At 41.3% G+C, this 13,649-nt stretch overlaps 1 protein-coding gene across 10 annotated transcripts in view; it reads right to left on the minus strand.

The window, feature by feature from the left end:
* Window positions 1-317: 317 nt before the first annotated feature.
* The window catches only part of DISP1 (dispatched homolog 1 (Drosophila)), a 141,633-nt gene continuing 128,301 nt past the window's right edge, over window positions 318-13,649 (minus strand). For all 10 annotated transcript variants that reach the window (XM_012731376.1, XM_012731383.1, XM_012731379.1 and 7 more), the window contains 3 exons: window positions 13,057-13,154; window positions 10,576-10,673; window positions 318-3,939 (listed from right to left, as the gene is read on the minus strand). In XM_012731376.1, the coding sequence (XP_012586830.1) occupies window positions 340-3,939; window positions 10,576-10,673; window positions 13,057-13,154 (3,796 nt within the window). In that variant the 3' untranslated portion in view covers window positions 318-339. The remainder of the gene's footprint in view (window positions 3,940-10,575; window positions 10,674-13,056; window positions 13,155-13,649) is intronic.

Here is a 13,649-nt window from a genome sequence, read left to right on the forward strand (position 1 = left end):
ATTGCCTCAGAGGATGGAAACTTCTAGGTAATCCAAGCTCCAAATCTCTGACTCACGGCTATGGTTGGGGAGAGGGAGAGAAACAATTACTTTTCAAGCTGGGTATAAACCTAGTAAAACTACTTTTTTAATAAGTAAAATTCAAATACCAGCAAATAAGCATTAGACACGTGCTTGTTCACAGTTTTCACATGGAATATAAAAACATTCCATTATTTTTAACAATGTGAGACAAGTTTATTCATTTCTTTTGGGGCCTCCCTTCTCTAAGTTTCTGGATTTTTACTTCATGTCAAAGGAATGACTGAGGCACTGACTCTGAATTGAACACTATTTTTATTAAAGTGTTTTTATTAACAAGCTTTCACCAGAAAGTTCTGAGTGTGTTAATACAGCAGGCACATTGGCTTCAATGTTTGGCATTTGACAGTCCACAGAATTGCACTTCACTCTCACAATTCTGCCGCAGCTTTGTGGATTGTTTGGACAGCACCTATAACCAGCCTCCCCCATTAAATGGTTCAATATAAATTTTGGTTCGTTCTGACGTAAGTGTTCTGAGTTCACGATCACATCACTCTGTGACGAGCCTGTCTCCGCGTCCGTCTGATTCCCTAAGCTGGAGTCCCTGTGCTCAATCCCGCCACTGCCCTCCACAGTCCCCATGTCTCCGTTTCTACAGAGTCCCCTTTGGTTATTCTCAGGCTCGCGACATGCTTTTCGTGACGACCGAGTGCTTTTGCTGCCAAATGACTCCGGCTCTGCCATCTTTGGAAGATGCTCTTCGATGCTCTGAAGACTGTGTACGCTGGTCTTAGGCATTTTCTCCTGGGCCTGCATGTGCTGCACTGGGTGAAAGAAAAGATTCCGGGGTAGTGAGTTCTGCACCCCGGCTGCCTTCACTCTGCCTTGGAGGCAGGGACAGTGGTGGATGTGCGGGATGGGGTGCACGAAGCCCTCGGGGACTTGGTGCGCGGCCTTCAGGGGTGCCACGCCGTTTTGGATGCGCACGAAGCTACCAGGAGGAGCCACGCACTGGTGGCATAAGCAGTCGCCCACCTGCTGGCAAGTGTGCGGGCTGTATTTCAAATGCTTGTAGGCATTTGGGCAGTGACATCTCTGACTCAGAGAGAAGAAGTGACACACGGTGTGCTGTTCAAGCGAGGGCTGTAACAAGGCTGCGCCAGCTTCGTTTTTGGCGCTTTTGTTGAGATCGCTGCTGTAAGCTGCTCGAACAGGCATCCCTAAATTCTTTGCCTGGCTGTTGAAAAACTCAGAGCAGATGTGAGTCTCTTCGTAAGTGGCCTTCTCAGAGGCAGGGCAGCTGTGGGATGCCAGAGGTTCCAATTCATAAAACTCATGTTCCATTTCTGATTTTTGGCCCCTGGGATCTAAATGGTAAGCATTGATGGTATGTGTTTTGCTTTGTCCCTTGTCGCCAGGACTTGTAGACAAGGCATGGGAAAAGGCACTGCACCGCAGTTTTTTAGGTAAAGGAATCTGACCACAGGTTCCCTGCGGCCCAAGGCACCGGCACATGCACTGGAAGAAGAAGGTGGCAAAAGCCCAGCTGATACACATGATGAGCATCATGAAGGTGCCCAGCTGGGTGTAAGCCAGCACTGTGGAGGGCATCATCATGGCCCCCGCCACGAAGGTGGTCAGAGCGGCCATGGCAATGGCAGAGCCCATGCGACTCAGCGAGAAGATCACCTTCCCTTCTCGGTCGGCATCGGGGGCCAAGCGGTAAGCCACCCCATAATGCACAGCGAAGTCTACGGACAAGCCGACAGCAACCGAAATGGTGACAGACTCCAAGACGTTTAGCTCCCAGCCCAGCAGGACAAGAGAACCAACTGTGACAAATATAGTTCCGGCTATTGACAAGATGGCATAAAGGCTTATGATGATGTTCCAGGTGGTAAGCAGCATCACGCTAAATGCAACAGCAACAGAGAGCCCCATAGCAATCAGGGTGCCATCGGAGAGGCTGTCCTGGAGGTCGTAGAATTCCAAGTTGCTGACGAACCAGCCGTTGCTGAGGCCCTCGGGTGCAGAACTCAGCTCGTTAGAAATCCAAGAATCCACCTCTTTATAAAACTGATGCATCTTCTCATAGGCCAGTGTGAAGAGGTAGGTACTTTGGAACTCAAGCACCACTGCCCTGATAGTATCGTTGATATCAAACCTTGGCCCTGGGGTTTTGCTGTCCAAATGGTACCCCGTACTCCTCTCCAGCTCCATGATGGCTCTCTTGATGCACAGCTCAAAAATCTCCTGCTTATAAGGGAAGCTCCAGTGGCTGCAGCATGGGTACAGGGCAGGCTCGTCACAGTCCTGATTCTCCATCCACTGCTTAAATGTCTCGATGAAGCAGCTGGTGAAGTCCTGCTCATCAGTCTGGTAAAAGAACGTTTGATTTCTCAGTTTTTGACAGAAGTGCAAAATCCAGACCTGGGAGGCAGGGCTAGCAATGTTAAAACTGCTATCTAATGTCAGTTTCCCTTTACTCTTGGGATTTAGGGGATTGCCATTGTCTTCGGGGGACACACCCCAGATGACGGTGATGGGCATGTGGAGCTCCTCTCCATGGTGGACACGTTCGAACATGAAAAGCTTCTTGTACTCAGCATCGTATCGCTCAAAAGGATGAGACGCCCTGAATACCTGGAACTCGGATAATTCCAGCGAGGGCAGTTTCATCTTTGGATTTATGCACACGATGTAGGCCCCGCCCACAGTTAAGGCAAGGAACCAGAACAGCCAGAGATAGCGAAACTTAATGACAATGCATGGCAGCACTTTTTCAAAAAAAATTCGAGATGCTTCTGAAATGGCAAAGAGTACTTTGTGGCACTTCTGACAAGCCACCGTCCAGCAGTTTTTGTTGTCATATATTTGCTGTTGGGTCTTTCTGAAGCAGCTGAATATGTTGAGGAGATAGCGCTCGTGCAGTACCACAACAGCCGGAAGCCATGTGACCATCAGAACGTAGTTCACCAATATCGCTGTCCCCGCATACACCCCAAAGCACCTGATGGCTGTGATGTTGCTCACATAGTTGGCGTAAAAGGCAGCTGCAGTGGTGAAACTGGTCACAAACATGGAGAGGGCGGCGTGTTGCAAGGTAATGCTCACTGTTTCTGAAGTCTCGGCATGAGGCTTGTCAAATTTGGTGTGGTTCCAAACATCACACAGCACAAAAGCGTCATCCGCTCCGATTCCCACCAAAATAATGAGTGCAGTGAGGTTCATAAAAGGGAAAAACTCGAAGTTAAATACCACACGATAGAGAAAATAGGAGACAATCAAGGAGCTGATGATGGCGAACATTGTCATGAGGGTGATAAACATGGACTTTGTGTAGACACACATGACTAACAGGACGATCACTATGGCGATGGCAGGATACACAGTATCCATCAGAAGGTAATCCTGAAACAAACTGTGTTTGATACCAAACTCAATCCCAGTGACAGTGGTCACACCGTCAGAAGAGTTCCAGTTCTCAAAGTTGTCCAAGTAAATGTTCATCATGCTCTCCCCTTTTTCCGTGGGAGAGAAGAGCATGCTGTACTTTAAAGCTGGCACGGCAGAGTCAGCAGTCTTTGGGGTCAGAAAGTCTTTGTCCACCAGGTAATGGAGAATCTGGTACACGGCATTGTACTTGGTACATTTCCGTGGCACATTGGTGCACTTGAGCTGATCCTTTCTTCTGGCCACCATGTCCCAGCAGTCCGGCTCCAGGGTACCATTTTGGTAGTGTTTGGCGCAGGTTCGAAGCAGCTTCAAGGTATGAGAAACATCTCGCTCGACAATTTTCTGACAGGATGATCTGTTGTTCAGAATGGCGATATAGTTCCCCAGAGTCCAGCTGGGGCAGCAGGAGGCAGCTGTGGTCCTCTGGCAGAGATCGCCAAACTGAGGATGAGATCTGATCTGCAGAGACAGATATGCAGAGGGCTGGCGTTTAAAATTGGCTAGCTGCAAGAGCTGAATTAAGGTGGCCTTGAAGGCCTGGGAGAGTTGTGGAAGTTAAATCATCATCCTCTTAAATTAGGCATTAGTTTGAATAAAGGTGAGGTTCCCCCTACAAGGGATCTTATATTGCTATGGGTTCCATGGTCTATTTTATTTTGAACAGCAAACTACTGTCTGGAGATGACATACAAGTGTAAAACAACTTCAACCGAGGCTAGCTTGGTTTGAAAAAGGAGGCAGAATTTTAACACTTCTTTAGTCAGCAAGCCTTTCAAGGGTCACTTTAAAAGGCAGTAACAGCCTGCAAAGCTTATGTATGTACATCTTCAGGATTAAATAAAAGAACAACTGTCCTACTGGTGAAACAAATCCGTGCTTTTGTCTAAAATTTCTGATAATGAGCATGAAATTTTGGGGAACAAAGATACTACAACTCAATCAACTTAGCTGGAAGCCAAGATGATGCTCCCTAGAAAGCTTTCAGTGAATCAAAAAGTGACTATGGTGATACCAGAAGCATGATGTCAAAGGTACATGAAAGACCTAGAATAAAATTATTTCCTGAAATATGAGTTTATGCACTAAAATATCTTTTCAATAGAGGAGGTAAAGTTGGCACAAATCATCTCTTTGGAATTTCGATATTTTTAAAGGCAACAACTCTAAATTAAAATGTTACATAGACATATCTAATTATGTATATATATGACATACATATATATACACATGATTTAAATAAATGTATATAAATAAATTCTTAAGTTGGAATTTTTATTTCTTCCGTGACCTTAAACATTTATCCAAGTTTTGGCTAAAACCCTTTTTTAGGGAAGAGGGTAAACAGGGATCTGTTGTATATTGACAAGTCTGACAATTCTGGAGTTAATGTGGACAGTATTTAATTTAGGACACTATTTATGGAGGCTTTTCTTTTTTTGGCTGTTCTTGTTAGAAAAAAATGAAAAAAACTACCTCATTACTGGCATTGCTAGGTTATAGTAAACCCTGCACAATTCCTTTACTTAAAACCTGTAAATTACCTAAATGGTCCCCTCTTTCTTGAGAGTGAAAATAAGAAATATTCACCTTAAGTCTGTCCAAAGATTTGTCCTTAGACATTCCAACATCAAAGATGGCCCATCCATATCTCTTGCCCCATCTCTGTTTACCAAAGGCTATTCCAGGAAAGAAATTCCAAAGTCCAAGAAGGGTGTGATTTTTTTTTTTCCTAGTAGGATTAAATCTACCCTTATTAAAGCAGGCTTTATCGATCATGCACTAAAAAAACTTTTCAATAGAGGAAAAGTTGGCACAAATCATCTCTTTGGGACTCATATTTTTTAAAGAACCAAGTTACTTATGATCCCCCGAATCCTGGTTATCAAGATATTTTACTGGCACTAATCCTGTGAGGACAAAGTTTAGATGAAACAAGACAGACCATGCACTGAGAACTGTTGACATTGGGTTCTGCACACAGGGATTTACAGACTATTCTGCCTTTGCATATGTTTGATAATTTCCATAATAAACAAGTTTTCAAAAATATTCTCTTAGGGGAAAAGAAAAAATGAGCCAAAAGGGTTGTTAGTCAAGTGTATTATATGGTTTAACAGATACCTTTTTTTTTGTTTATTTCTAAGAACAATAATTATCTGACATTGATAGAATCTGATAATTCATATTTAATTGTTTCAAGGTAAAAACATTCACATATGCTAATTCAGGGGAAACGGAACAAATAACAGGAAACTCTGGAATATCTTCTCTCTGGTTTGTATAGCAGTTAACCAGTTTATCCCAGAAAGAATAACATGCAAGTCCTGGGATCAGCCAGGTGAAACAAAAGAAAGGTAATGAAACTCCAATGTCTGAAAGTTTTCAGACTGAAGAAAATGAACGGTACCCACTAGAAAGTCCACTATCAGCTCAAAGGAGCATATCTGTAATTGCTGAAATAGCCAAGCACCAAAGATAAATGGAATAGGGTTGCCAGTTAAAACTGGGAAAGAAAGTACAGAATTCTGTCCTTGAATAGCCTTTTCACATAATAGCAGAGGTTTTGGGGTGGTTTTTTTTTTTTTTTTGTAATGTGCATATTTGACCAAAGATTAAAAAGTTGGACAATATAAATGCAAACCAAATACTGCTTTGATGGCTGCTATCAGAAATAAATGCTAGTGAGTCTCTGGAGAGCCAATCCTCAAATTCGAAGGTCATTTTGGCTGATGTCTGAACTTTGAAAAAGCCTTGGAGAACTCTTACAGGATAAGAAATAAGGACAAAGAAAAGACATTGTGACCTGTACTTCTCACTATTCTGGGAAAGATGCCAGTGCCCTGAACCTAGAGGTTCAGGCAGCAGGGACACATGTTCACACATACACATGCACACATACATGAATGCACACAAACATACATACACACATGCATAAAGAAGAACACCTGCTCAGTCCCTGCACAGGATCACTGTGTGTTTACCCTCAAGTTCCGTATAGTGTGGCAGGGAAATCAGATAAGAAAACCAATAATTATGATTTATCACAAGAGTTACCATATTACCTGTAAGGGTCTATTCGACACTTGGGACTGGGTGCCAAAGGCTGAGAGAGCAGCAGTAAGGTAGCTGTTTGTAACTGAGAGGCCCACAGAGAGAGGCACCTGTTTTTTCTGTGTGGTTTAATGAGATTAGTAAGGGGATACATCTTTGTGCAGGAGGTAACTATATTTTTGGGAAATTGTTGTGCAGGATGATTTAAAATCATTGATGTTTATAACAATAAGAACAATTTCTTGTGATTCTTATGAGGAATATAGCCATTTTACCTCTAGATATTTGCAAACTGGATGTCTTTGGGAATCAGTCTATTTATGTGGCTGTAACATGTCTTTGCATTCTTCCTTAGTTAGCAGGAGGGGTGGAGTTGGCTTAAAATAGAAGATAAAAGAAGAGGAGAGAAAGAGAAGAAACTAGCAGAATTTTAAGTACCAGGTTCAACTGACTTCTGGTTCTCCTTCCCCTTGTGACAAAGGTCCTCATATAGTTAAAGTTTAAGGGAGCTTATAGACAAAAGAAAAAAAAAAGGCTCCACCATCCTCTTTAAAAGAGGCACCAGGAAACACATTTCTGGGGTCCTCTAAGTCACGTAGGGGTTCCAGCTCTCCGTAAAAGTTACCCTAGTAAAGGGGATCTTAGGCACCGAATTTCAAATCCCTTTTATCACCTGATTCCTCAAAGTGCATCTACAAAGATTAAGAAACAGGCAAAGGGTTGCCAGAATAGTCAAGATTAGAGAAACACATTTCTGGCTAGTAATGACTATCTGCAGTGATTCCCTTAGGATGTCAGAGGGCACAAAAAAGCAATGAAAAAAGGTCCATGGATTAACAGAAAGTCCTTTTGAAAGAGTTTAAGTAAGCAAGTCTTTCTGTTATGAGGTCGACAACAGCATCAGAAACAGAGCTATTCACTCTGGAAACCAGCGCCTGTCTGATTATGAGTCTAAGTGGCATGTAATTTAAAAGGAATCTGGAGTTTGTACTCAATGTGTTGGCAACGATCGAAACATCTGGTCTCATTGAGATATTACACTGATCATCTAGCAGATATTTTCTGGAGTCAACCCACCAGCAATTAAGTCCTCCTGTGGTTCTGCACCATTTGGTGTGGCCCCACTTCAAACTGAAACTTGTTAATAATCAAGTTGAGTACAACAGCTAGGACTGGAGAAGGGAAAACAGGAAAGACTGCCAGGTAGCCTCTGAACAGTTTGCTAAAACTACCACAACAAATAAAAATCCAAAAAAGATATGGAGCTGAGAAACTCTCAGTAATTTAGTAATCTGAAATCCAAGCTGTTAGACAAGTTATTATTTAGATTATCATTGACTATTATCTCCATGAGAATATGTTAGGTTTGTTATCCTGGGTTCAAAATATAGAGTTTGAGGCTAAAATACAAAGGCATTTGCAAATGGTAAAAAAATGACTTATTAATTTAACAAATTGAAATGATAACCACAGAATCTTGGGGTCTTCATTGTCTATTAACTCATTTGTTGATGTGGATCTATGATTAGCTTGACCATCCATCTGGATATACATCATGGGTCTTTTCCTCAAATTTTCACAAGAAGACCACAGTGCTTTAACATGTTCTTGCTGTCCAATGTTTACAAAAAGCCCTGCAGAGAAAAAACTGAGTACATCTATCCTTTAGATAATCTAAATATTGCAAATGTACCAAGCCAAACCATTAGAAAGCTACACACTTAGACTGCATTGCTTAACCCACACAGAAAGGCTTTGTTATAACATTTTCCTGCTACTAGCCTACGGGAGGGGCGGCTTACAGATCATCAGATTCGATTCTGCAGCTCTTCTGGGCATGCTGTTAAGAACTTTATACACAACACCATATGCCTACAAGAGCTACAGAATCGATCTGCTGATCTGTAAGCCACACCTTCCATAGGCTCGTCATTGTGGCGACTCATTTGAGTGGGAGAGAGCACACAAAGTAAAACCAAACAAAATGGGGGTGGCTGTTATCGTCAATATTATGAAAGCATAAAGTAGAGAAGATAAAGGCACCGACTCTGGAGTTAGACTTGGCTGGATTCAAGCTCTAGATCGACCACTTATGTGAAATTTCCTCATCTATAAAATGGTCTCAAACTAGAGTTTAATTCATAACACTGCTATGAGGATTAAATGGGGAAAAAAATATCCATCAACATGTTTAGACACTTCCTGACAAAGATCAGCAATACCCACGTATCAGCTATTGACCAACCAATGATTCAATCACTGCAGAGTCCTATGGGAAGGGGAGGTCTATAGGTCAACTGCAAACTAGAATAATGGGGAATAAAAGGCTTAGAAATTAGTGAACTGTTCTCATCTAAGGTATAATTATAAAGTTGCCAGACTGGCTTGACTTTTCATCCTTATAAGGTGTCACAAATTGCAAAGTCATGGGCCCATCGTGAGGGATACAAAATACCTACATAAAGACCTGCATGTAGCAAGTACTCTATACAGCCACTACTCCAGACTTTCCTTTCCTTTATTTTTTTTTAAAGATTTGTTTATTTATGCATGGGGTACAGGGGGAGGTGCAGGGATGGTGAGAGGATTCAACAGAGACAGAGTGGGGAGCAGAAAAGGCCAACTGACGAATTACACTGCTGAGGGGAGCAGCGGGCAGGTCAGGAGAGGTCTGCCGCGCCATGTGGGTCACTTGCAGGGCCGGGATCGAACTCGCACTGAAGCAGCTGCTGCTAGCTTACAGTGCTGCGTTGCAACCCTTTGCACCATCAGTGAGGGCCAACTGGACTTTACTTTCTATATAAAGGGTTGTAACACATGACCTGGAAAAACAAATTCATAGTTTCTGAAAAATGAACTGATAACTATAGGAAAGAGGGAAATACAAATTGACCGAGGATTAAGAAATTTTAGTCTGTGTATACATGTGACTGTGGCCTACTTGGAATAGAACAGAGAGAAGATGGCACTGACAAAAAATTGATACAGCGATCAAAGGGGGAGGTTATTTGCCATTTATAAATACCCTCTCAGAGTAAAGAAGGAAGTAAGACCAGAAGGCCTATGACCAAGTACCACATGAACTGGGCAAGCCACTTAGTTCTTAGGAGATACTTTATGTCAGCACAATGGGACTGCTTGTCTGGTAGCCTCAAAGAATCCTTTCTATCTTCTATCCCACTAAGAAAGCCTGTTGATAGAACAGAAGATTGCACTGGACTGTCAGCCTAACTCTTAGAAGGGCAGATGATTAGACTTTCAACTAACCAGTGATTTTTGCATTATGCTAAGAACACAATGAGCTCTTTTTCTGCCTGGTCACTCTGCATGGACAGGTTTGGTAGGAACATCAGACAGCAGTTTCTACTTGGAGAAGCTGCCTGAGAACACATGAAACTGACAGCTCTTCTAAACCCAGAAGCTGACTTTACACTTTCTAGTGCTGACATCTTTTTGGCTCTGGAAAATGCTTGTCTTCTTGTCTACCTCTGTCTTCTAAAGCAGCAAGGTGTTCAGACTCCTGGGCAATCTGGATTGGATTTCTGGTCATTTATATTGATACTGTATTTATGCCCTTTAAGTTTCTTTTTCCAAGCCTGAGCCCTAAATGTTCCTTTGCGGTCACATGCCCAAATGACCCATTGATTGCCAGAAAGGCAGGCATTTCACTACATAATTAGGATGCTGACAATTGCATGAGGGGAGGGATTGGGGGAATGTAGTGAATAATGAAGCTAGACTAGGAAGCAGAAAACACAACAAGAGAAGAAAAATGTCCTATTATCCTGAAAGGAAATATGCTGTAGAAAAATACAAAAGACTATTGTAGACAGAGAACATGAGTGGGAAAGAAAAAAAGTTCTTTATTAAGGACAATGCTATGTTTTCTAGGTAGAGAAACACAGAGATACTTTGATCATGGGATCTGAAAGAATGCAAAGCTGGCCGGCTGGTGTTTATTCCCCAGTAGGTAAGCCACTTAAAAGGAGTTTCAAGAAAATAATCTTATTTGTGCTAAACAAGTTTCAGTTTTACTTTACATACCCTTGAATTATCTACATTGCACATTGATTTAATTGCAGGCAAATTCCATAATGTCTCCCCTCCAGCTGAAGTAAATACTACTCTGGAATATCGGTCACCTGGTAATATGAAAAAAAAAAAGAAAGAAAGAAAGAAAAAGGTTCGTAAATTAGCCTTTGTTTCATATTACTCAACATACAGAAACTATACAAAGAGGGAAACCACATGGACAATTCATTAGGAGCAAGGAATTCTTTCCTTCAATAAATTCCAGAAGGAAAAATTTTTTAAAAAGGCAATGTTATAATATTGCCTTAGCTGAGTATGTAGTCTACTCACCACATCTTAAAAATCATTAGAGTTATGTAATAAATCTATTTCTGATGAGACTATAATTAGTAGAACCTAAAAGAACTTTCAGCACAAAATTGAATGGCTCCCTCTTAATTTAAGAATGCATCACCATAATGGTATATAAAATCAAAGAATGATGCACTAAGGAATATCAAGAATGGATTATAAGGATGTTCTCTTTGGCAGTTCTCTCTCACAGAGGGAAAATGGCAGTGATCAATAAGTACTAAAAACAGGCAGCTAAGTACAGAATGCTGGCCAGTCACAGCCACATTCCACAGTCTGCTTGAGTACATGGTCTCTTTGGTATCCCAGCATTCCGAACAAATACAGAACGTGTCTCTGAATAAGGAGACTCTGTGGTGCACTGGGGAAGCGTGGTCTCTGGGGTTAGATGACTGTGGTGATCAGTTGCTTTCATTTCCCACCTGGGTGATCTTAAGCCACAAACACCTCTGAGTCTTGGTCTCTCACATATAAAATGGAGAGAGCAACACCTAAACAAACAGTTGTAAGAATTAAATGAAATAATGAAAAGTAGGCACTCAGTAAGGACTGTTTCTGTTTCCTAAATTATTAAAAGAAATAATCAGTATGAGCCAGGTTTAACAAAACAGTTATCAGGCCTAAGAAAATCAATGTGCAAATTTATGAATAAAATTTTATTATATGAGCTTTTCTGCATGACCACAATTTTCTTTAGCAAATGATTATTATCCTATGTTGACTGATTTTGGAGATCAAAATTAGCCTGTGGAAACAGTTTACACTCAGAGTTGATAATGGCCTTGACAAATATTTAGTGCTGACTATTGAAATTCTAAGCAATTCTTTATTTCATGAACTTGCCAATGTCCTTCCTGGTTAAGATATTAACTAACAGATGTTGGGTAAGCAGTATATAGTAACACTGAGAGAAATGAATTAGCCAGAATATGCAACTCACCAGAGTTCATTTTTCCAAAAATATTTTTTAAGAGACAGGGAAAAAATTTTTTTGCAGCTTCCTTAGTATGAGGATGTATAAATCCCCTACTTTCTATCTATATATTGCTATATAGTGAAACAGTGTTTAAAACAGAGACCCTGCGGCTTGGCAACATCTAGAAACATCAAAAATCCAATCAAGTTCTCTAGTGATCTAAGATAGGAAAATACATGCTTTAGAATTTTCAACAGCAGCTAAAGCTGAACCCAAAAGATCTTTAATGGTAATGGTCACTTAATGAGAGATTGTAATTGCCCAGAATTCCTCGCTCCTTATGAGTGGGGCTATCAATGACTTACATTCTTAATACATTCCTTCCAGTACTCCTTCTTCCCTGGCAGCTGCAGAGTGCTTAGGCTAACTCAGTTACAGCAGATTATTTGCATAATGAAATTTGCTTAGTGAATTTGCTGCCAACATTTAGAGATCTGGTGTTTCCACATTTAAATGTGGACCCCTGATTTCAGGGAAGTTCATACATGTTTGCAACATATTTCTTCAAGGTCACATTCTAAGCTGCTGATTTCGTTTCAGAAGGCAGGTTCCCTTTAGTGCTCTACGGTCACCATCTCTTCATACTACCTTACCCATGGCCGGCTTTCCTCATTCCTATTATGAGTTAGGTCCCTAGGGCATTCAAGTGTTGGCCCTCTGCACTTTATTTGGTTTGTATCTCTATCTAGAATGCTTAAAGATAGGGGCAAGTACACAGAGATTATTAATATATGCTTTTTGAATGAATCAAATTTTAACAAGCTATATTTTGATAATACAGTAGATTATTTCAGGGTAGAACCAAAAATATGTACTTGTTACTTGATCTAATAATTTTTTTAATAGTAGAAGGAATTTAAAAGGTGACAAAATTTGGGACAAGGTCAAGAATTTTATTAGATTTGTATTTTCCTTAAGCATGACTATAACTCAATTATCTTTTATTATAAGTAAATAAATTCAGATTTGTGGCTGAATGACCTAGAGGAAAAAATTAAGTTAATTAGCTAAGACTTCCTTAGGTATGACAGAGACAATGCGACTGTGTGACCAGCCACCTATTACTATCAGTCTAAGTTACACTTACCTTCAGTCTGGGAACTGGGAACTGACCCACCCCCTACCCCTAACTCCCCCAGGGTTCACTTATCTACTAGACCACTCACTTGGAACATCGCAGAAAAAGCTGTCTTTGTGGAAGTTCCAATCCACTTCTCTTTTCTCTCTTTCATAATGATCATCTGACCATCTATCATCCCGATGGCTGAAATGGAACAACAATTTGATCTTCAATAAACAACTTGATATCCAAAAAAGTTCTACTATTTCTTTTTTTTTTAACTTTTAAAAAAAGATTTATTTACTTATATACACAGAACTAGGGTACAGGCCAGTGGTGCAGGAGTGGTGAGAGGATTCACCAGAGTCAGAGTGGAGAGCAGAACAGGCAGACTGAGAAGCACACTGCTGAGGGGAGCAGTAGGTGAGCAGCCGGGCCATGTGGGTCACCTCAGGGCAGGGACTGAACTCGTGCGGAAGTGGCTGTAGCCAGCTTTGCAGTGCTGCGCTTTAACCCATGGCGCCACTAGGGAGGACCCAGTTCTAGCTATTTCAAAGTTGACAAGCATATGGGTAACCATGTAGCCTCAACTGAGGCACTGGTGCTGGGCAGAGTGTGGAAACAGACATTTGAAGGGGTTTTCAGATACAGCAATGTAAACCTACTTTACCTCAATTAACATGATGTGGGGGGGGGGAG

The sequence above is a fragment of the Condylura cristata genome, unplaced genomic scaffold, assembly GCF_000260355.1.
Source record: "Condylura cristata isolate star-nosed mole 26May11 unplaced genomic scaffold, ConCri1.0 scaffold00030, whole genome shotgun sequence".
NCBI classification, from domain to species: Eukaryota; Metazoa; Chordata; class Mammalia; order Eulipotyphla; family Talpidae; genus Condylura; species Condylura cristata.